Source organism: Haliotis rubra, unplaced genomic scaffold, assembly GCF_003918875.1.
Source record: "Haliotis rubra isolate DU_JTF1 unplaced genomic scaffold, ASM391887v1 Scf985, whole genome shotgun sequence".
Lineage (NCBI taxonomy): Eukaryota > Metazoa > Mollusca > Gastropoda > Lepetellida > Haliotidae > Haliotis > Haliotis rubra.
In genome coordinates, this window is record NW_025767729.1 from 191,073 (window position 1) to 215,756 (window position 24,684).

Sequence of the window (24,684 nt, forward strand, 5' to 3'; positions counted from 1 at the left end):
TGTCATCCACTGTAGTTCGGCCTTCACAGTAGACGAACGGTTTTGGTCGCCGACTGGATCCTGTGACGTATCACACTGCCGGAATCCTCTTCACGGGACACGTAAGTGACAATTTCATTTGCTGAAATAGAACATGTTATGAACACAGATTATTTTAAAAACATCTTTAAGCCACCATATTTAAAAGCATTAAGCATTTCAGATTCGCTTTTGAAATGGACAGGAAACGTACGTTGTTCGATAAATGACTTCCAGGGGCATAAAAAGACTTATAAATGTGAAAGCGTGGTCAACTGAATAAGAAAACAAATCTGTGTCAGAAACAAGTTGTCTTCTCGGAACATCATAAATGTCATTCTGACTACAGTTTCTTAAAAGCGGACCGTTGGAGGGTGAGGGGAAGCTTCAGTTATCATAACATGACCGCTCTACCCGTACACGTCAACGGACTTCCCCGAGGAAGACCATAACATTTCTGTGACGCCCTGACCGCCTTTGTCTCCGTACATGGTTCTAATTGAGCATGTTTGACACAGTAGACACGACAGACACTTCTGCAGTATTGGGGGCCCTGTTTTCGGAACATTTTATCATGGGTGGTTTTCATCAACCAGTCAACCTCTAGTTATTATCAAATGCTTCCTTGTTGTCATCTCTGACATTCTCCATGACATGATCCGAAGCATATTTCATAAGCTCCAGGAAGCTTTTAAGGATGAGGGGCGGTGGGGTAGCCTAGTGGTTAAAGCGTCCTCTCGTCACGCCGAAGAGCCGGGTTCGAATCCCTACATGGGTACAATGTGTGAAGCCCATTTCTGGTGTCCCCCGCCGAGATATTGCTGGAACATTGCTAAAAGCGGCGTAAAGCCAAACTCACTCACTCACTTTTAAGGATGATGAATTATTTCTAACTGCAAAGAGACAGGGTGGCGTCTGTTCGTGCCAAACAACTTGACTTTTCTTGTCATTTAACCAAATGTGTCAAAGTACGGTGTAATTATTTTGTGTCGATTATGTAACACCTACATGGATATCGATGAGCTGTATGGGCTAATTGACAGGTTCATCTAGGAGATCACTGTTTAGATTCAGCTTCAAGCACTAGCACTGAGTGAGTGAGTTTAGTTTTACGCCGCGCTCAGCAATATTCCAGCTATATGGCGGCGGTCTGTAAATAATCGAGTCTGGACCAGACCATCCAGTGATCAACAGCATGAGCATCGACCTGCGCAATGGGGAACCGATGACATGTGTCAACCAAGTTATCGAGCCTGACCACCCGATTCCGTTAGTCGCCTCTTACGACAAGCATGGGTTACTGAAGGTTCATTCTGACCCGGACCTTCACGGGTCTCTAACCCTCTTGGAACATCTGAATTGTCCAACAGAGCGGTATTTGGAAAGATCCTAACGGCAATCACTGCCAGGTCCACGAACCCTTGCTAACGATGCTGTAACACCGGCATCCAACTGATGCAAAACATCAGATGGTGAATAACGTCATCATCATCCGTAGGATGCATTTGTTCCACAGTTCTCAATTCAAATTTTGGAAGAGGTGGAAAAGCGAAGATCGATGCTCAGGATGTCAATCATTGGATTATCTGGATCAGATTCGGTTTCAGTCCGCTGTATTTATCACCACTTACGTTTCACTTATGCACTGAAGTAACTGATCGATATGATATTATATATTTCTCCTGTACCTCTACACAGTTGAGAGATGTATTTTTTGTGCATACATTCAAACATTTTTTTAGTTCTGCTTAGTGAGTGAGTGAGTGAGTGAGTTTGATTTTACGCCGCTCTTAGCAATATTCCAGCAACATCACGGCGGGGGACACCAGAAATGGGCTTCACACAATGTACCCATGTGGGGATTCGAACCCGGGTCCTCGGCGTGACGAGCCAACGCTTTAACCACTAGGCTACCCAACCGCCCCAGTTCTGCTTAGCTTCATAAATAGCTGGGCGTTGGGGTTACCCTAGTGGTTAAAGCATTGTACAAGATTTGTATGACGCTGCAAAACGTATTTACATTATTCACTCGACTCGACACATTTAAATGTACAAAGACATTAAATGGCAGTTAGTATTGTATAATAAATATGACCTTCTCCCCTTGCGCTACATTGCTACACGTGAATGTCCCATGTCTCTTTCAGTGAAGGGTGATGGTGTAGTCTAGTAGTTAAGCGTTCGCTCGTCACGCCGAAAACCCGGGTTCGATTCCCCACATGGGTACAATGTGTGAAACCCATTTCTGGTGTCTCCCGCCGTGATATTGATGGAATATTGCTAAAAGCGGCGTAAAACCAAACTCACTCACTCACTCACTCACTCATAAATAGCTTAACCCGTGAAGGTCCGGGTTAGAATATTGATCCTCAGTAACCCATGCTTGTTGTAAGAGGCGACTAACGGGATCGGGTGGTCAGGCTCGCTGACTTGGTTGACTAATGTCATCGGTTCCCAATTGCGCAGATCGATGCTCATGCTGTTGATCACTGGATTGACTCGATTATTTACAGACCGCCGCCATATAGCTGGAATATTGCTGAGTGCGGCGTAAAACTAAACTCACTCACTCACTCATAAATAGCTTAGTTTAGATTTATCATGCTATAATGTACGGAACAATGAAAAGAAATTGTAACCTCAGCAAGTATTACGGTATGCAACGATCGCCTGTGGAAGAGACAGACTTTGACTGGAGGAATAACAAATGGTCTGTGGACAAGAAGTCGATCTTTTGAAATTTCGCTTTGGACACTAAGTCGACCCGCGGTAAACTTTGATGTTAAAGGTGTTGCTGGAGTCACGCTAATCAGCTAGTAGGTGTTCCTTTAAGATTTTCGATAACGTGAGCATCGCGTAAGGCGTGAACATAGTTCACTCAAGTAGTTCACTCAAAATATCGCCAATGTCATCATATGAGAGTGAATTTTACATTGATGAACAAATTTCACTCAATCGGGATATACAAGGAAAGAACTCGCGGTTGACTGCATTCAATTTCGAAATGGAAAATGCACAGTTAAATCAGCGATAGAAGATACCTGCTTGTTGGTGGATATATGTACCGAGTGAATAAGAAGGAGCGAAATTGGATATGCTGAATATAGCGGCTTGTGATGATAGGAGGACACGCTTACAACGATGTTAACGAGCCAGACCAGGAGGCTTCTCCTTCGTGCGGGGCTGGGTTTGGGGAGGAGCCTGTTTAACAAGTCCCAAAGAGTTCGTTTGTACGTCACTCACCTCCTGTAAATATATAGCAAACTGCTTGGTCATGCTGCCCCTCTCAATCTGTTATTTCTATAGGAGAAAGAACACGGACATATATGGTTGTGTCCTCAATTCGATGCCGAGCAATGACACATGTATGAGTGTTAACATTGGTCCACATTTGTAATCGAGAACGAATGGTGTTCGTTTAAATGGCTTAACCGTTTCGGTGAGGAGAGGTGAACCTGTACTAGTCTGGAATGATGCCAGTTTTACAGTGCACCGGGGCCTCTAACGTCCCTCACTGTATCCTCCTACAGTCAAGTGCCAGGAAAACAATATACAAGCACAGACTTCACTTCGGTTGATTCAATGATTTATAGAAGTCAATAATTATTTTAAAAATTATTATATGACACAAAACTACACATTATGATAAAATAGTTTGATAAACGTACTTAGTTTGCTTACATCTATCAATCTTCTCGTTTGCCATTGTTTGGAATGGGAAGCAACTCTGAATTACTATCATCAAAGCCCAAGGTCGCCCTAAAACCTTACCTAGCTACCTACCTCAAAGGTTCACGTGGGATCAGGAGTTCACATGTGGTTTATCATGCAAATTTTAGCCGACTGGCCAAGCGGACTTATATTAAGGTTAACATAATGCTGACTCACGTAGCAAGTAACAAATTCAACCAATCAGATTAAAATGAATTTAGTACAATAAAATCTGTCATAATTATAAATTGCTGTTTTGGCTTGACACAGTCAGGAGATCAAGACTCCAACCACCATCTCCTGCCCGACGCTCCATCCACAAAGGCGTCCCGGACAGTTTTCTAGCACCAACGACTTGGCAGGTATGTGTCTTACATCACATATTATTTTGAATGTGTGGATAGTGTTTGTTTCACTTTTCATGAACTAATCACGGGTGCCCTCCCGGGAAAGGCACATATGAAAAATACCAATTTCCGCTATTAAAGCCACTTTTCAAGTACAAACCCTCGGTGCCACGAATCGCTGTTTTTCTTGAATGTGGCTTTCCGGCCTACAACCTTAATTAACAGCAATGATAACCTCAAATGCACCCGGCATATATTTTGCGAAGAGCTCCAACCGCGGACGTTACAAAGAAATGCGGGGCGGAGGGTGAGCTTAGTGGTTAGCCTAGTGGTTAATCGCTGGATTGTCTGGTCAAGATTCGATTATTTACAGGCCGTCGCCATATAGATGGAATATTGCTGAGTGCGGCGTTAAACAACAAACCAACCAAGTGGTTAAAGCGTCCGCTCGTCACGCCAAAGACCCGGGTTCCATTCTTCACGTATGTACAACATGTGAAGCAGGAGAGAACAAATAGCTTAATTTCTTAATGTAAGGCGGGAGGTGGGGTAGCCTAGTGGTTAAAGCGTTGGCTCGTCACGCCGAAGATCCGGGTTCGAATCCCCACATGGGTACAATGTGTGAAGCCCATTTCTGGTGTCCCCCGCCGTGATGTTGCTGGAATATTGCTAAAAGCGGCGTAAATCCAAACTCAGTCAGTCAGTCAGTCTTAATGTCAGGCGAACGATAGGTTCTGAATTTCCAACTAATCTGTCGTCGAAGGAAAAACTTAAAATTGGTACAAAATACTACTATATTAGATAATATTTGCAGAAAAGTTAAGAATAGGCAATATCTGTGTTACAGAAGAATTAAAGAGAAAACATCACATTGTAGACTGTCTCCTTCGTCTTTATATGACTTTTGCTATTACATTTGCTATTTTATATGACAGAAGGATGCTTTGATGTGAGTGGTATATGTCCAGCCTTGTCATGAGAGTTAGCGAAGCGTGAATAGAACGAGGCCTACTTACTTCGCGCTGTTCCAGGTTGACATTTTGAATTCTGAATGTACTCGCCGTAGTATGAAAGTCTATCTGGATTTGTTCGCGTGTGCTGGAATCATTTTGACTAGAATTCATTTAAGGAGGTAAAGGTTTAATGAGGTAAGGAAATATTAGGTTCCAGTCTTTAACTGCAATGTCTGTCATGGTGAAGTTGTATAAATGCATGCATGAGTTGTCCCTTTCTTTGCACTCAGACAGACAGACAGACTGACAGAAAGACACACACACACACACACACACACACACACACACCATCAGGTCACTACGAGGGCTTGTCCCATGTCTTCACTGTGTTTACTGGTCAGAACATCGCGTCAGAGAATCAACATTACGTCCGTGTACCAGGGGTGGTATCAAATCCTCCATACTTGGAGATTGCATCCAAGCCATGGCAGCCGCGGTTGCTGAGTGAGTTTGTGTGCTGGCTATTAGGTGGCTGACTGAATGTGGGTTCGTATCCTCGACTGGCCTCAACCTTACAAAATTACTAGATTCTGTACGTCACTGAGAATGTGTAATCCCAAATACAGCATTTGTTGCATTTGACCACATTCTAAATGGCTTTGTGTATTCCCCGTCAACAGTTCTTGCGGTTATAATGTAAACTTGCTCAATGAATTATTGTTTTACGCTACAATGGGCGATAACTCTTCTTTTGAAATAAGCGACGGTCCAGCGTCTACCTTCCGGTCTGGTTCCCGGCTCGATGTGCGATACGACAATACGGAACATGTAAAGACAGAGCCAAGTTTGCGCTTTGTCCTGTTGCACCTTCATTGAAAAATTGTATCAGCCCATAGGTTATTTCCAACAACAATTTCGTAACTATTGTCTCTTTAAAATCTAACAAATAGATCTAATACTACAACTGACCTCATTTTAATACAATCGGAGATACACCTACATCTGCAGCTATTGGGCTTCCTTTGGCAGGCCTTTAGCGCAGATTTATAATTATATATCTGTGACTTCATAGAAAATTGAAGAAATACCGCGCATAATTTAAGGTGGTTATAAATATATATGTTGCTTATTTTTAAATTCTGACAATATACTTATAAAATATAATTAATATACCACGCCACATTTATCCAAGTAGGTAGTCGGTTGCAGCAGAGATACCAGTAATCTCAGATTGAAATAAACTATATTCCCATAATAAACTATATACCCATAATAAACTATATACCCATAATATTCTGTCTCGTATAAAATGTATCCATCAGACGGTGCTGTGAGTCATATATGTCAATTTATTGATCCGCTTCTGACAAATCTAATATCTTATTGTCATCTATTTTTGTTATCTTTTGCTAAGTTTCTACGTTCAACTTTCGGCTGGTGAATATTTTGTGGGCTAGAAACTTTCAGGCATAGCTAGCCCGACTGGCTAGCAAAATTTGAAACTATTTCGCACACTGCATATAGCCTACTCGTCGAAAATACGACAGATATTTGAGTACGTATACAATGAAAATACGCTTCAAGTTTAAACGTGTGATATTCAAAGACTTCATTGCAAACGTCAACAAAACGACAAAACTCGACCTGAAAGGAACGACCAGTAGATCCCACCGCTTCGCTTCAAACTGCCTTCAGGTGATTCATTATTACAATAATCCCTTATGTATCATGGGATCACGGAACAAATATTTGAGGACATAACATATCATCGTATAAAGGAAAATATATACTGTCTATACATCAGCGGGAGTGTAACAGTAACACGTACAGCTCGCATCGCGCAAACGACAGGCGCTGCCAGTTTAAAGTTGGACCGTCCTGCTCAGTGCTTCCTACGGGTAAGTAAAGGGAAGATGATATCAAAACGACCCCCATCAAGCTATCTAGATATCATATGTTGGTCAACAGTTTCAAGTACACGTGCACGTGGTTATTGACCAGGTAATAGACCTGGGAAGAAAAGGGGATTTAGTTTAGACTTGCCCTGCGTGTTGGCCGCGTTAGACGAGCTAAGTACATATTGTGGACACAGACACGAACTCCATCACTGTAAAACTTCAAATGATGATTCTGCTTCACACATAACGGAATTATGATGCGTCCTTAGCTACAATATATCACACGTGTTGACGGCCGGTGCAGGTCTTGCTTTAGCTTTCTCTCCTAATGTCGCAGATTTCTCTGCTCTGAGATTGGTGAATGGAATTTTCAAACAGGTCAGTGGTCACTGACCTAATCTGTTTATATTGCATGCATTAAGTCTACCCTGCACAAAAAATGACCCTGACTGGTGCAGGCAATTCGAATGCAGAGCCGTTAATTTGTGTAAATAACGGTTTCAAGCTTTTTTATGCATTCAGAAGTTGGACGAACATGAACACTTATCTTACCTTCATGTAAAATACGTTAATTTCATTGGTCAATGACGCTTTTAACAAGTTTCCGACGTCGGGGCGAACGGACTGCATCTGCTTGCATCCAAGAAGTGGAGCATTACGGCGTTGGAAGCGTTATGGTCTGGGGCGGAATTTGTGGGGACCCGAAGACAGGTCTCGTCATCATCAACGATAATCTCACCGTACGTCGTTACATCGACGAGATTTTACGGCCTGTAAAATTTGCTGCCTTACCTGCAACGTCACCCAAGGACTTTCAACAGGACAACGCCACACCTCACACAGCTCGGATCACTGGTGACTTCCTCAACACTAACAACGCCAACCTGCTACAGTGGCCAGCGAGATCACCCGATCTGTCTCCAATCGAACACCTCTGGGACCAACTGGGGCAACGTATTCGGAAACGTCAACAGCCGCCATTGACTAGGGACGCTTTGGCAGTTGCCCTGCAAGAGGAATGACGCCGAATCTCTAATGATGACGTCAGAAGGCTCACATACTCAGTTCGACGCCGCGTTAGAACCTGCACCACTGCTAGGGGTGGCCACACACGATACTGAACCATCTGTGTTGTTCAGGACAGGCTAGGAACCTAAAAGACGAGTCAGCGTTGGCGACCGAATACTGGACACTGCACCCCTGTGTCACCCATGTGCCTTCAGAACACGAACTGTTTCGTTTTTCTAACTGAAAAGTTTCAAGAACTGTTGCTGAATGATTGTGTTTTACAATACAACACTTCTCGTAACCATAATTTGCTTTTGTTGTGTTTAGTGAAGAAAACTGTTTGGTGGCGTTTCTTCTGGACGCTAGTTTACAAAGAGGCGTACATCAGACCATATTAACCTCGAGAGAAGCATACAACTTATAATGACGCTTTTAATGGGTAAAATCCACGTTAACGACACTTTTGATTCAAGTTGCAAGTACTGATGTTTCTAAAGTTTGTTTACAAAGTAATGATGCCATTATATACCTTTTCGTGCAGTCCATTTATTTACCCTTTCCGCATTTTCTCTGAAGAATAAGAACTCGTGATTTTGTATGATGGTTATTATTCCATTTTAGCTACAAAACCAGCCATATGTTTGATTTAAACTATTAGATGAGATAACTATTTACACACACAGAAAAAGCAAAACAATCTTGCAAATTATTATGGATCATAAGCATTTTATCAAGCAGATTGTGTACCTATATCAAATGGTCACACTTTTAGTGCTTGCACCCTCATCGTATCTATTAATACACACAGAAAAATGCCCCCAAAACAATATTGCAAATTATTATGAATCATAAGCAAACTTTCAAGCAGATTGTGTACCTATATCAAATGGTCAAACTTTTAGTGTTTGCAGTCTCATCGTATCTATTTATACACACAGCGAAAAAAAGCAAAACAGTCTTGCAAATTATTATGAATCAGAAGCATTTTTCAAGCAAATTCTGTACCTATATCAAATGGTCAAATGTTTAGTGTCTGCAGTCTCATCGTATCTATTTATACACACAGCGAAAAAAAGTAAAACAGTCTTGCAAATTATTATGAATCAGAAGCATTTTTCAAGCAAATTCTGTACCTATATCAAATGGTCAAACTTTTAGTGTCTGCAGTCTCATCGTATCTATTTATACACACAGCGAAAAAAAGCAAAACAGTCTTGCAAATTATTATAAATCAGAAGCATTTTTCAAGCAAATTCCGTACCTAAATCAAATGGTCAAACTTTTAGTGTCTGCAGTCTCTTCGTATCTATTTATACACACAGCGAAAAAAAGCAAAACAGTCTTGCAAATTATTATAAATCAGAAGCATTTTTCAAGCAAATTCTGTACCTATATCAAATGGTCAAACTTTTAGTGTTTGCAGTCTCTTCGTATCTATTTATACACACAGCGAAAAAAAGCAAAACAGTCTTGCAAATTATTATAAATCAGAAGCATTTTTCAAGCAAATTCTGTACCTATATCAAATGGTCAAACTTTTAGTGTTTGCAGTCTCTGCGTATCTATTTATACACACAGCGAAAAAAAGCAAAACAGTCTTGCAAATTATTATAAATCAGAAGCATTTTTTTTTCAAGCAAATTCTGTACCTATATCAAATGGTCACACTTTTAGTGTTTGCAGTCTCATCGTATCTATTTATACACACAGCATATAAAAAAGCAAAACAGTCTTGCAAATTATTATGAATCAGAAGCATTTTTCAAGCAAATTCTGTACCTATATCAAATGGTCACACATTTAGTGTTTGCAGCCTCATCAATCAGGTATTCCTAACGTCGGCAGACAACCCAGATCTTATAACGACCGAGTGAAACAACTTTGAATTTCAGGTTCAGGATTACCGTCTGTATTGTGAATCACTGTCATCGTTTTGAAAACATCTGGGCACAGCACGAATTAATTGACGCACCTGTAACTTCACTTCATCGTGACTTGCTAAAGAGACTATTATCCGTTGGTGTTATCACATTCAATGAACGGTGCTTGCAGTTATTTCATGTCTGTGACTGACTGTTCACAATAGCATAATTTCCACATTCATTGTGGGTGAACAGATTTGGCAATATAGTGTTATGTCCTTGCTTTATGAACGAATGCCGTGTCATTCAACATGGACACTTTCTCAGGTGTCGCACGAATGGATGGAAAGAAAGGTCTCTGTCACGAATGATTAAATTATGAGTGGAAATTTAACATATTTATGCAACGAACATTTAAACGTGAGTGGTAAACGTGCCTGGGGGCTGACAGAGTCTGAATGAGTGCACGACGAAACAAAATGGCGAAACCAGACAGCAGTTATGTATTCAGCTGAGTAACGAATCCCCCTGTAAAGAAAGAATACATTTCACTGTACTGATTCTTCTCTGACTCTTTTCATTGAGAAGCAAAATGATTGGGGCAGGGATGATGTTGTTGATAATAAAGGTGAAAGTGAGTGAGTTAAGTTTTACGCCGCTTTTAGCAGCATTCCAGGGATATCACTGCGGGGACAACACACATGGGCTTCACAGATTGTACCCATGTGGCAAATCGAACCAGGGTTTTTCGGCGTGACGAGCGAACGCTTTAACCACTAGACTATCTCACCGCCCCTTATATTGAATGAGCTATGTTCTGTTTGGCATCATATAATACAGTCAACCCTATCATTTGTTTCATGAAAAAACCATTGCAACATTTTCTTTGTAAGGTTGCGACATGGCAGACGTCAAAGTGGAACCCCCAAAGACCATTGACAACGTACTACAACTACTGGGCACACTTGGTCGCTATCAGCTGTTTCAAGCTGTCCTGCTGGCTATTGGAAACTTATCAATTTGTTTCCATCTCCTCAACTTCGTCTTTATAGGTTTGCTTCTAGCTAGCTTATTAAATAACCACCATCAATACCTAACACTGATAAGATTTATTAACATATATTACGAATCGTAAGCACTTTGCTATCTCGACATTTACCATCAGCACAAAAGAGGGGGTAAGGATACACGTGTTATAGTTTTCAATGAATGATATATGGTCTTTGGTTTTCAAACAGTCCTTTTATGCAAATAGCCCAAGATGCGAAAGAACAGTGCGCTGTGACTCCACTTTATGGCAACGACACCAACACCGACTACGGCAAATGTGACGTTACCGTACAGAACAACATCACCAATGTCACGTCAACACATACATGCAATGCCTGGACATATGGTGTCAAGAAGGATTATTCTATAGTTTCGGAGGTGAGAGGTAGTTTTAGATGAGTCCAAGAATAAAGATTAGTAGATCAACTGTTACAAATACGTGATCCATAAACACTGAATTTCAAGACCATACCCCGAAACAGAATGTCAGAAACCAGGCGCGTAGCAAGCCAATTCTTTCGTGTAAGCCCGATAGGTTGCAAAGCTTTATATTTAGATAGTATTGAGGGCTTGACAAACCTTCATAGCAACAATCACGTGTAAGCCCGGGCATTTGTTTTATCACGGTAGCTACGCCCCTGGGAACAAAATAACGTATTCACTTTTTCTTCACTTCCAGTGGGATCTCGTGTGTGGGAATGTCTTCCTCGGTCGCCTCCCGCAGTCTCTCTTCATCGTTGGACAAGGGGTTGGCGCAGCCACGGTCTCGGTGATGTCGGACAAATTCGGGAGGAGGCCTTTCCTTGTCATGTCACACGTGTTGACGGCCGGTGCAGGTCTTGCTTTAGCGTTCGCTCCTAACATCGCAGCTTTTTCTGGTCTGAGATTGGTGAATGGAATTTTCCAACAGGTAAACGTTCACTGATCTAATCCATTTAATTTTCATGCATTAAGTCTGCACTGCACAAAATATGACCTTGAATAGTGCAGTTGATGTCGTCTGTGTCTAGAAAGCACTGCACACCAATAAGGAAATAATCAACATCATATTTGCGGAGAATGAATGCAAATTCGTTCATTTGTGTAACGGATAATGGTTTCAAGTCTTTTCATGCATTCGTAAATTGGAAGAACAGGAATACATGACACTTTGCCTAGGTAACACCGTTTGTGTGGATAATGGTAGGACGTACGTTTCTTTTCTGTTAGTTTTCAAAACACCTCCATTGCTCCAGAGTCACAATTCGTCAGTTGGACTTCAGCAGAACTTTGTCAGGATTCCGAAAAGCAAATTGAATGTAAATAGAGGTATTATTCTTGAGTATATTTACTTTTACTTAGTAATGACTTTCCATCAAGTGAGTCAAGGTCGGCCACGAAAGTATTTTGTTGTGACATATGTACCGTTGGTACTTCCCAATATCCAGTATTTATATAGATATCGCATTAGCAATACATACAGTCTCTAATCAAGACATATATCAATCACAGCCACCAAGACATACATAATAGATAATACCAGTCGATATGACTAAGGTATATCGGGAGTGAGTAGCAAGCCATATAAACTTCTTAGTGTTTAATTTAATAATCAATTTTTGTCTGATGTGATCGTGAACGGATGCCTAAATTGTTAGTTTATATCCCATGGTATAGACGTATGGGTTTGATTTAATGGTGCTATAATGTGGACATACATGTATGAAGAAATTACCTTATTGTTTTTCTTTATACTGAGTTTAAGGCTACTCACTTTGGGTTTAGCATAGTAGGAGCGATTGAAGTTTAACTTTGTAAAACTAAACTTCGAAACAGTTTACATATACATAAAACTTACGGATACGTAATCCCAGTTTTATCTCTTGAAAGTCATCAAGTAAATAATAATAATAATAATGTGGGTATTTATATAGCGCTACATCCAGGTACTAATACCCGCTCATGGCGCTACAAGTAGGTGTTTATTGTTTGATGACACAGCAATGTCCACGCTATATGACGGCGGTCTGTACATAATAATATTTTCTGGATCAGACAATCCGGCGATCAACATCATAAGCATCGATGTACGCAACTGCATCAAGTAGGTGTACTCCCATAACACAGACCTCCCAAAACGCAGATAAATATAGCACACTAATCAATTGGGCCATGCTGGTCACTCCTAATTAATGAATGGCCTGGTCCACACTTTGATAAATATGGAGAACAACAAGGGACTAAGTGGACATCCTTGTCTAACACCAGTGGAACAATCAAAATCATCAGATAGTTTTCTCCCTTCGCCGACAGCGACAGCAGACTTCACGTTGTCATATAAATGTTGAAGAACACGAAATATATTTCTATGGATACCATTTCCTAAGACAAGATAAAGTAATTTATTTCGGTAAACCGAAAGTTCATATATACTGGCACCAAAGGTCCTCGTGTCTTTGTGACGATTAAAGATCATTTTGAAAAAATCATGATTTATTGTATTGTATTTATTTATTGTATTATCATCTTTTATCCTCGCACGAGGGCCAGTGACCGGGGCCCCTGACTTGACTATTTCCTTCATTACTGCAGGGCATCGTCGTAACAACTTACACTATGCTAATGGAAGCGTTCCCGAGGAGCAGGCGATTAGAACTGGCCACTTTTAACGCGTTATCGTGGAGCATCAGCACAGTACTCCTCACAGGGACGGCCTACTTGTTACGTGATGTGGACTGGAGAACTCTGCAGCTTAGTTTCGTGTCGGTGTCCATCACTGTCCTTCTGCAGATCTTGTGAGTCTACCCTGCTTCATATCCGTATTCACAGAATTCCTGTGCATGTAATTGTGAACGGTGCCAACGTTGGGGCAAGATACGTCAAATAATAACTATCATTTGTTTTACATTATCTAATCGTTTTGTCGTTTTGAAACTATGTGATTATTCTTATTCGTCCACACCTTGATGTGTTTTCTAAATACTAAATTGTTTATTTTTAATAGCTAATGAATACATTTGTAATACTTATAAACTCTCAAGGTATTCTGGAGTAGAATACATACGCCAATACAGACTTAATAACTACTCACTAGAAATAGAAAGGCTGCTACAAGTCAAAACTGGCAACCTAACTATATAATATACATTAATAGACCATGTTTCGACCACTTCAGCTTTATGGGGAGTCCCTGAGATGGTTGATCACTAACAAAAGGGCCAAAAGAGCATTTGCAATATTCAAGAGGGCAGCCAAGATGAACAAAGTCGAGGTAACAGATGTACCATTGCCAGGCATCGGACCCGAAAAACCACCCGTTGAACTGAGCAGCACGAAAACAAAATATTTGGAAGCAAAAGAGACCGAGACAGCTGACGTGATGTACAGCTGCCTGGACTTGGTGCGGACCAAGTTTATGTTGAAGATATGTGGCGTTGTGTGGTTCTCCTGGTGAGTGTATAGACGAATAGACGAAAATACTATTCCACTATTTCTCGTTCCTGGAACCCCATGACGATCCGGGCTAGAATTGGTCTTCGGCAACCCATGCTTGTTGTAAGAGGCGACTAACGGGATCGGGAGGTCAGGCTCGCTGACTTGGTTTGACAGATGTCATCGTATCCCAACTGCGTAGATCGACGCTCATGCTGTTGACCACTAGATTTGGTCCAGACTGGACTATTTACAAACCGCTGCCATATAGCTGGGATATTTCTGAGTTTGGCGTTAAACAACAAACAAATAAACGTTCCTAGGAAGAACGACGTAAACAAATTGTAAGTTAGTAACTCTCCGTTAATATTTAGTGCGCCTATATCCACTGTACAGAGCGGTTTCCTTTAGCCATACCAGAATCCGAGGTTTAAGTTGCTAAAATACAGGTTTGTAGTTAGTGAAATCACATCACACAACGAGACTATTTTCAGCATTTCTTCAACACCAAGACTCTTACTAATAACGCAAATGTCATGATTAATGGAATATTGCAGGTTGATCGACAGCTTGACATACTTCAGCCTCTATCTGACTTCTTCATCACTTGCTGATGATCACTATCTGAACTTCTTCCTCAACTCGTTGGCTGAAATACCATCAGGTCCACTAAACTTGTTTGTCGGAAAACGGTATGTGATAAATGCATCACATTTCAAAATGTTCCTCAAATGAAATGTTCTTTGTGCATACTCCATAATATTTTAAACAAAATACATATTGAACAGTAATGTAACATGTTCCAAGTCAGTTACAATTGCGTTGACATATATATATTTTTCAAAGATGTATCTACTGTTTCTACCCGTGAAGATCCAGGTTAGAATTGGTCTTCAGAAACCCATGCTTGTCGTAAGAGGCGACTAACGGGATCGGCTGGTCTGGCTCGCTGACTTGATTGACACATGTCATCGTATCACGATTGCGTAGATCGATGCTCTTGCTGTTGATCACTGGATTGTCTGGTCCAGACTCGATTATTTACAGACCGTCGCCATACAGCTGGAATATTGCTGAGTGCAGCGTTAAATAACAAACAGACAACCACATCTACTGTTTCTATGCCGTAGGTGGGGAAGGAGAGTTTTCTTCATGTTCTTCCACGTACTGGCTGGTGTGTGTCTTCTTTTGGCCACTACAATCAGAGTACTGGCGGGTGAGCTTTTACTGAGTATATGCAATGCTCATTCATTCAAGACATTTGATATTATTTAGAGACTTCTAAAGATCCAAGTTAAAACTGTTCTTCAGCAATCTTTTGGTATCGTCATCGTATCCCAGTTACGTAGATCGTTCTTGCTATTGATCACTGGATTGTCTGGCCCAGACTCTTTTTTTTACATACTGCTGTCATACAGCTGGAATATCGTCGGGGGCTAAGTTAAACAAAAACAAATAGACACATTTAGTACACGTCAGTGAATCACTAGGGTGAAAGAGTATGGTGATATGCCGCATTTAGCAATATGACGAAAGGAGACACAAGAAATGGGCACTAGTTTTGGGAATTGGTTAAAATCTCTTAATTGATGATTGGTTAGCGTCACATATGAAATTTGTTAATGCACAAAAAATAAGGAATAAAAACATGTAGTTATTTTGGTTTTCTTTTGCAAAATTTCACATCTTTAAAGGATGACTAGTATGTTAGGAACATAAATTTTTTGGTGTCTTTCAGATAAATTCAATCATGACTTGTAACGCTTGTAGTGCTTATGAAATGTAACAGACAAAACCAACCTTGTGAAAAATATTGTTGATGAAAACAAGTGTTCTTCCTGAATTGTTTGTGTTCGATTATGAGTGTAGTCAATAATATGTCCTAATATATTAAAACCAGTGTTATAATGAATGTAACCTATGAAGTTCCGGGTTAGAATAGGTCTTCAGCAACCCATTCATGTCGTAAGAGGTGGTCAGGTTCGCTGATTTGGTTTGACACATATCATCGTATCCCAATTGCGTGGATCGATACTCATACTGTGGATCACTTGATTGTCTTGTCCAGAGACTATTATTTACAGAACGCCGCCATGTGGCTGTAATATTGCTGAGTGCGGCGTTAGACAACAGACATACAACCCTAAATAATGTAAATGTTGTCTACTTACGGTGCAAATATTGACAAAAAAGATAAGGAGTATGAATATTTTGGGATGTTTCAACAAAATTTCTTAACATCCCCAAAATTTAAAGATTTTCAATTTTAATGTTATGATATACAGTACGTATGTTATGCAAATAAGTCACAAGTAATTTCTCTGCTTCAAACTTGATTTCAGTTATTACATGGTTGGTGAAAAGGATGGGGAAGTTGATGATGCCGGTATACCTCGGTAGTAACAAGCTGAAATTGGAACATGCGCCCTCAGTCTTTACCCTTTACCCAACCACTCACTTTTTACCACAGAAAATAACATTCGGTTAATAGATGTATTTTCTGTCGCATTCAGTCGGCCAAGCAGCATCAACGGCAGCCACAGTCTTCGCCTTCATTGGGAAAATCGGTAACAGCGCCTGTTTCAATGCAATGTTTGTGTATGCGCCCGAGATCTTCCCGACAAATCTCAGGTTAGTGACACAAGAGCTGCCTCTTTTCCGTGCTGGTTGTACGATGTAACAGGAGTGAGGGGTAAAGAGAATATTTTTACCAAGTATGTACTTAACGGCATATTTTGCTTGTGAGTTCTCAAGTATCCAGAGGGACTACTTCATCATTACCAATACAATAATTTAAACAAAACCCAAACATATGACTAGGGCTGGGTAAAATAATCAATAATCGGAAAAATCGTCGTAAAAGGCGACTAAAGGGATCGGTGGTCAGACTCGCTGACTTGGTTGACACATGTCATCGTATCCCAAATGCGAAGATTGATGCTCATGCTGTCGATCACTGGGTTGTCTGGTCCAGAATCGATTATTTACAGACCGCCGTCTTATATCTGGAATATTGCGTTAAACAACAAACCAACTCTGGGGATGTTGGGACGAGAGTGTGGATCATTGATGCGTAAATTGTATCACGCATCGGAACATATTTCCCTTTATAGAAATAATGTTTAATGGAATGTTCTCTTTCTATTTCCGTCTCTGTGTCCAACTGTGTCCATTTGCTACAAAATAACATTTAGATGTTAGAGATTAACGTGACGTGAGAGTGTTTATCTTGTCATTCCAGTAGGACAGTATTCCAATCACTGGTCGCGTTTCTTTTCTGAACTCCGACTAGAAGTGTCGGTTCGATATCCAATGTCAGTAGGGCGGTGGGGTAGCCTAGTGGTTAAAGCGTTCGCTCGTCACGCCGAAGACCCAGGTTCGATTCCCCACCTGGGTACAATGTGTGAAGCCCATTTCGGGTGTCCCTCGCCGTGATATAGCTGGAATATGGTTAAAAGCGGCGTAAAACTGAACTCACTCACTCAATGTCAGTAGGTTGTTCGTGAGTGTGTGAGTATGGTTTTACGTTGCTTTTAGCAATATTCCAGCAATATCACAGCGGGGGACACCAGAAATGGGCGTCACACATTGTACCCATGTGGGGAATCGAACCCAGGTCTTCGGCGTGACGAGCGAACGCCTTAACCACTAGGCTACCCCACCGCCCCCTTCGCTCATATGACGACGTGCAGGCGTGTGTATGTGTGGCTGCTTGTACAAGCCCAGACTTTTATAGTGCTAGCTCACTGAGACACCATGCCGCAGTTCAGCTTGAATATCCTTCTCAGACACATTATACTGACTCCGAGCCGAATCGAACCGGAGTCTTCGGCGTGACGAGCGAACGCTTTAACCACTTGGCTACCCGATCACACATAAGTTCCTCTGGTGGAATTATCAACTTCTAGAGCTTGTAACTTCCATGTATTGTAATATGTATTTGTACCTTCTGGGATACTATAGAGACTGATGTTCTTTCTATTATTTGGTCTAAGTTCTCTCCGCGGACTGAAATAGCTCGTAAATACGTGAGTGCAATATATACCTAGCCTTGACTATCCTCAGAAACAGATTCTGGATAACGGAAACGGAATGAGGATTTAAAGGGCAAAATACTTGTGAAAATCATGTGAATGGATCCCTGGATATCAGTGATGTCAACAGGTTTTCGCGAAAAGGTTATTTTAGCATGTCTCATTCATACAGCTTGTCTAAAAGTTATAAATATTTATATCGAGATTTTCATGCAAAACACCAACGTCCAAACGATCTGATGTTCTCCCTTGTGGTATTTATTTGGCGCCACACCGCAACACGTTGATACCCTCCCTCAAAGAATGTATGTCATTTCTTAATGTATCATCTGATGAATTGGATTTGCTGTATGCATTCAGCCGTCATGACTTGCAGTTTTGTACTCAAATTAGACAGCTCTAAGTGCTACATCACCAAACAGGTATACAAGAGTGTGTACATGAGAACACGAAAGATCGGGATTGCAACTGTTGGGATTTCGATGCAAACAGAGGGAATCTATAGTAATCAGTGACACTGAAGCTCATGGCTTTATCAAAGACTCACAATGCTGTCCTTTATACACTGCATGGTGAGTACAAAAGACAGCCGAGCTGTTTACCGTCTGCAGTGACACTGCAGAAAGTAGGAGCCGGTAAGCTATGAATGTGCCCTTTGTCCAAGCAGAATGATGTTGAACGGTAGGGTGAGAGATTTCAGATCTGTCTATGTCCACAGGGGTGAATAAAACACCCGTTCTTCCCCCTCTATGCGCAGGCACTCGTGTCTTTGCGAGGATCAAAGATTAAAAGAAAAATAATAAACATTTTTGAGATGACCCCCGACTCGAAATGGTTCTCATTACCATCAATCATGACGTCATGAATTATTGTTCGAAGCATTTCGAGTCGAGGGTCATCTAAAAAGTGCATTCTATTTTTATATATTTTTTTATCGTTTTAATCTTTAATCCTCGCAAAACCCGAGGGCCTGTGCCTCTAATTTGCTGCCCAATATCACTAGGAGGGATGTGTATGGCATTGTGCTATATCTAAAAATATTACTTCAAAGAATTTTGGTGCGATGAAAGTGTTATTCTATCAGAAACTATGTATTCCAATATCGAGTTATCTTGGTTGCATTTAGGTGCTTGTAGGTGTAAGCGAACTTAACGAACTCGGGTTTACCCAGAACCTGGATTCAATATTTTCTGTGCAGATAACAATGTGGATGATGATGATGATTATTTGGAGATTTTACGTGTGCTTTCCGTTATAATGCGTATTATTTCTCACACGGAGATAACAAAGTTGTCAAGCTGCCCCTTTCATATCATCCTGCAGATTTAACATAGCAGCCTACTCAGACACGATATACTAACCCCGAGCAGTGCTTGTTTCATCCTAAAATGAGTGAGTGAGTATGATTTTACGCCGCTTAAAGTAATAATCCATCAATATCACAGAAATGGGCTTCACAGATGGTACCCATGTGGCGATTCGAACGTACGATCATCCTAAAATGCCGAGTGTCAGGACGTGGGGACCCGACCCCCGACCTTCCGGTATCCAGCTGTTTTCTATGAACTTGGATCGTGCTTAAATTGTATTTTTGGTTACGTCCAACACTGCTCCGAGACATTAATACTAAGAATCTATTTCCCAGATGTTTTTCTTGACTTGAAAGCAGCGAAATCTCTTAACTTCTTCACAACAATCGTAATCCTGAATTATCAGACTCGATTTTCTGTCCACCGGTCACTTGATTGCGGTTTGTTTACAGGCAACCGTAGAATGTCCCTACATACTTGCTTTTATAGGCACATTTTGTGAATGATGGGTGCTACCCGTTAGGCAGGACGCGCGTACCTTTTCCGTGAACACCAGGTGTCATTATTTGATTTTCAGTGATCCATTCATATAATCTCCATGACGTTACAAAAGGTATTTGTTTCCGAGGATAATCAAGTCTGGGTATTCTTTTGCCCAGACCCGTGAAGGTCCGGGTTAGAATATTGATCTTCAGTAACCCATGCTTGTCGTAAAGGGCGACTAACGGGATCGGGTGGTCAGGATCGCTGACTTGGTTGACCTACGTCATCGGTTCCCAATTGCGCAGATCGATGCTCATGCTGTTGATCACTGGATTGTTTGGTCCAGAATCGATTATTTTCAGACCTCTGCCATATAGCTGGAATATTGCTGAGTGCGGCGTAAAACTAAACTCACTCACTCACTTTTGCCCAGACCTTTGTATATTAAAGTCCAAGATACGATTACAGATTTGAACAAATCTCACACAGTCTTACCCTTCAAATGCACCGGGGGGTTTGTACGCAGCATCTGTTTTTCTTATGAACGTCAAGATTGTAACGCAATTATAGAGTTGAAACAGTGATGAAAAAGTTCCTTAAAAGTCCCATAAACTGTTTCAATATTGGCCCAAATCACTGTAGAGTCTAATCAGCAAGACTCAAAACAATTCATCCATGACTCAAATCACTCTCTGTCAATCAATCAGCCCTCTATATCATTTCAGAATTCTACTTCTCCTGACCATTTTTTAGCAAAGTTCTAGAACGTTAAGATGTTCTTCCTATGGACATCAATCGCCTGTTACAATTATGAAAGTTTGTTTTATGTTTCAGAACTTTTAAATACTGTGAAAGTGGTCAAATGTAACATATGTTATATTTGGTTTACACTTTCTCAATAAAGTACAGATTCTAGTACTTTGGGGGATGAGTCCCATCCGGGATTAGAACCCACACCCTTAGAGTCAGGCACCTAATCGCCAGCACACAAAGTCAGACGCCTAGACCGCTCAGCCCGGATGGGACTCAACCCAAAAAGTAATAGATTCTGTACTTTACTGAGAAAGTGTAATCCCAAATATAACATATGTTACATTGTATTAAACGTTGACGAGTCTATACAACTAGGTATACCCGTATAAGATGGAGTGTTCTTGTTCTTGAGGAAGCGATCAGATAGTTGGCTCAAAATGCAATAGAGTGATCTCAGCTTGGCTCAATGGGGATTTGGACTCTCTTCTGCAATATCACGTGTGTACATGTATATCATTTTACTTTCGGCAGATCCGCAGGTATGGGCTCCGGTTCTACAGCTGCTAGGGTTGGAGGGATGATCGCCCCTTTCATATCTATACTAGTAAGAATCAACATCAATCTGCTAGTTGTGTTTCTGAACGAAAACGCATTTTCCATTTTGAAAATATCGCACTAAGTTATGATGATCAGAATTGATTAATGTCATGTTGAAATATATCTATCCAATTCAATGACATATTGATATCACTGAATTTATTGTATATGTAAAGCACTAAGATCAGCATGTCTCGACGTTTTGAGTACAGGGCTCCAGATAATTTTTCAACATCAAGAGTATGTACTCCTTATTTTTTCAATACAGGAGTACTGGAAAAACTTACGAGTACATTTAGAGTACTGAATGGAATTTAATGGCATATCAGTAATCTTGTGTTTCGTTTCATACATATGCACCACAACATTGCTAGTCTTGTGTAAACAGGTCAATAAACAATAAAACAATACTTTTTCAGATAAATACGTCTGTAAATGATTCTAAGACCGTACACCATTGCTTTGGTGCGTATCTGTTACGTTTCCTAAATTATTTCCCATCGTATCGTGCACATATTTTAGCTGTACATACGCCGATACAGCCTTTATCTGGAGCCTTGGAGTACTCTAAATATATTTGCATATGCTTCTCGGCTCGCAGATTGAAATTCAAATCGAACACGTCTGTGTATTGTATACTTTGTTTTGCAGGCAGCCATTGCACCCTGGGCTCCTGGGACTATTTTCGGGGTAGCGTGTTTGATAACAGCTGGGCTCAATTATTTTCTCCCTGAACCAGAGGGACGAGAACTTCCCCAGACAATAGAGGACGTCAAGGCCTGGGGTAAAGCGCCCGCAAGAGATTAACACTACCCTGGAAAAACAAAGATGTACGCGATTTGAAAAATGATATGCCAAAATGTACCTATGTATCCGAGTGGTGGACATTCAACTATTATTGCAAGATAATGTTTTTAGCGCCAGCAAGATGAATGACCTATAACTGAATGTAAAACCAGTTAGATACCACCAATTGTCAATTAAAACAATCATTTTTTTATACGGGCTATTACCGCTTCGGGATAAGCACGCATTATTGCAATATAAGTACTTTCTGAGTGAGTTAAAAGTTATCATCACCTCGGCAATATTTCATCAATATCGTGACGAGAGAAAATTATAGGTAAAAATATTACAATAAACGGTATAGAATTCTGTCGACAAAGGACAGTATAACAACTAGATTATCACAATGCATCCAAATATTAAATAAAAACGATTTAGGTGCCTTTAATATAATCCCTGTAAATTAACCACACAATATAAAAATGGGCCAGCAACCAAAGCCACTAACAACCTCAGAAGTACTTTCTGAACTTTATACTTCTCAAAATCCACCACTGCTTGTAAGGCAAGGTATGTTTTACTTCACAAATAATACTGACAACAAGTCTTAGAGGTCTGTAGTTCCGTATTTTATCCATATACACGTAAACAGAGATTATATTTCGTTCCAGCTGGGTGTACAAAATAGTTGTTGGAACCAGGTCATGTTTTGCCAAGTATCCTATTAGATGTGTATATGTTTTTTCGTCTTTGAATAATTCACAACAGAAAAATATATTGGAATTCGTCTGAAATAGACGTTGATTTATTAATGTTCAAGCCCCCTGTTCCCTTATCATTCCATTACTAACGTGACTTAAAATATTAACTCACTCACTCACTCACTCACTGAAGTATATATTTTGTCACAATACGGATGCGATATCATATAGCTTATCCGAAAGATACTCAGCATCAATTTATCAAACAATTTTCACATCTCAACAAATATTTGATATGATCAAGAACAGTTTCATGTCCTGTTTTAAGATATATAGCAACAAATCATATTTACCTGTTGGTATGATTTTCCAACAGGTAAATATGATTTGTTGCTATATATCTTAAAACAGGACATGAAACTGTTCTTGATCATATCAAATATTTGTTGAGATGTGAAAATTGTTTGATAAATTGATGCTGAGTATCTTTCGGATAAGCTATATGATATCGCATCCGTATTGTGACAAAATATATACTTCAGTGAGTGAGTGAGTGAGTGAGTGATGAGTGAGTGAGTGAGTTAATATTTTAAGTCACATCGGCAAAAATATTTCAGCCATATCATGACACAATCAAATTATATATTTATAGTAATTGACAGTAAATATTAAAATCCTGTCAACGAATAACAGTAAAACAACTAGCTTATCACAGACATAAATTTAAAACTAGCAATTAAATCTAAAACATTTTAACTACAGAGTACAATACAATATAAAAACAGGCTATAGATTGCGAACAACTGATATATCCTTCAGCATGCGTTCTACAGTTAAGGCGATCCATGTGGTGATGAAAATATTGGGATGGGCAGATGTTGAATTTGATGTCGAGATAAAGTCAGCCTTTTCTAATTTTACAAACAACATCGTACAGCTGTAATACTGCTGAAACAACATATGCTCATGGTATAGTCACAACTGTACAATCAACTGTGCTGTTAGCAGAGATTTCTTATGAATATGGAAAGGGTTTTGTCGATTTTATCTATTGCATGGAGGTTTCCATAACATGTCAACTATCAAAAACAACTATTTTGTTCTTGGGGATGTTAACATTGAAGTTATGTTTTATACAAAAGATGTAGAATTCGTCTGTTGACGTCTGGAGAGAGGTTGAGTTTTCTCAAAAGGGACTATAATCGGTATCTAAAAGAATTATAACATAACAGAGCCCGTCGTCCTCGCTGGAGCATTGTACATTAACCCCGCTGCACTGATGTTTTAAGCAAGACAGAATCATATCACAGAGAAGAGCAAAGGTGATAGATTATCTCCTTGTCTTACTCCAGATAAAAACCCCGTCATTTTATCATTGACAAGTTCACTCGATTGAATGTTATCGTGCGTATTTTGAACTAATGAAAAAAATGACCTGTTATACCCCCCATAAGTTATTTATACCCGAGCCACAAGGTCTCGACAGATTAAAGTGCATAAAACACTACGAGTTTATTATTATTATTTTTCAGTATATTAGTGAGTAGATGCATAACTGGAATGTTATCTATTGGAGAATAGTGCTTTCGGAATCATGCCTGAACTGATGATAATTTATCATGTATGCATGAGATCCACAGAGTAGCCCTTTTTGTAAGATATACAGGTCTGGTGATTTCATTAAGCCATATGTGCAGGAAGCAGCCATGTCAAATGAACATTAAAGAAATGTACATAAAGTAACCAAAAAATGTCAAAAGAA

At 40.2% G+C, this 24,684-nt stretch overlaps 1 protein-coding gene across 1 annotated transcript; it reads left to right on the forward strand.

Annotated features, from left to right (window-relative positions):
• On the forward strand, nt 1–23,067 carry LOC124265572 (organic cation transporter protein-like). The gene is made up of 12 exons (XM_046700357.1): nt 1–101; nt 10,691–10,849; nt 11,053–11,225; nt 11,527–11,757; nt 13,419–13,621; nt 13,868–13,877; nt 14,002–14,276; nt 14,816–14,950; nt 15,389–15,474; nt 16,772–16,889; nt 21,370–21,442; nt 22,087–23,067. The coding sequence occupies exons 2-12, from the start codon at nt 10,699–10,701 to the stop codon at nt 22,240–22,242; spliced, it is 1,611 nt and encodes a 536-aa protein (XP_046556313.1). The 5' UTR covers nt 1–101; nt 10,691–10,698; the 3' UTR covers nt 22,243–23,067.
• Nucleotides 23,068–24,684: the final 1,617 nt, after the last annotated feature.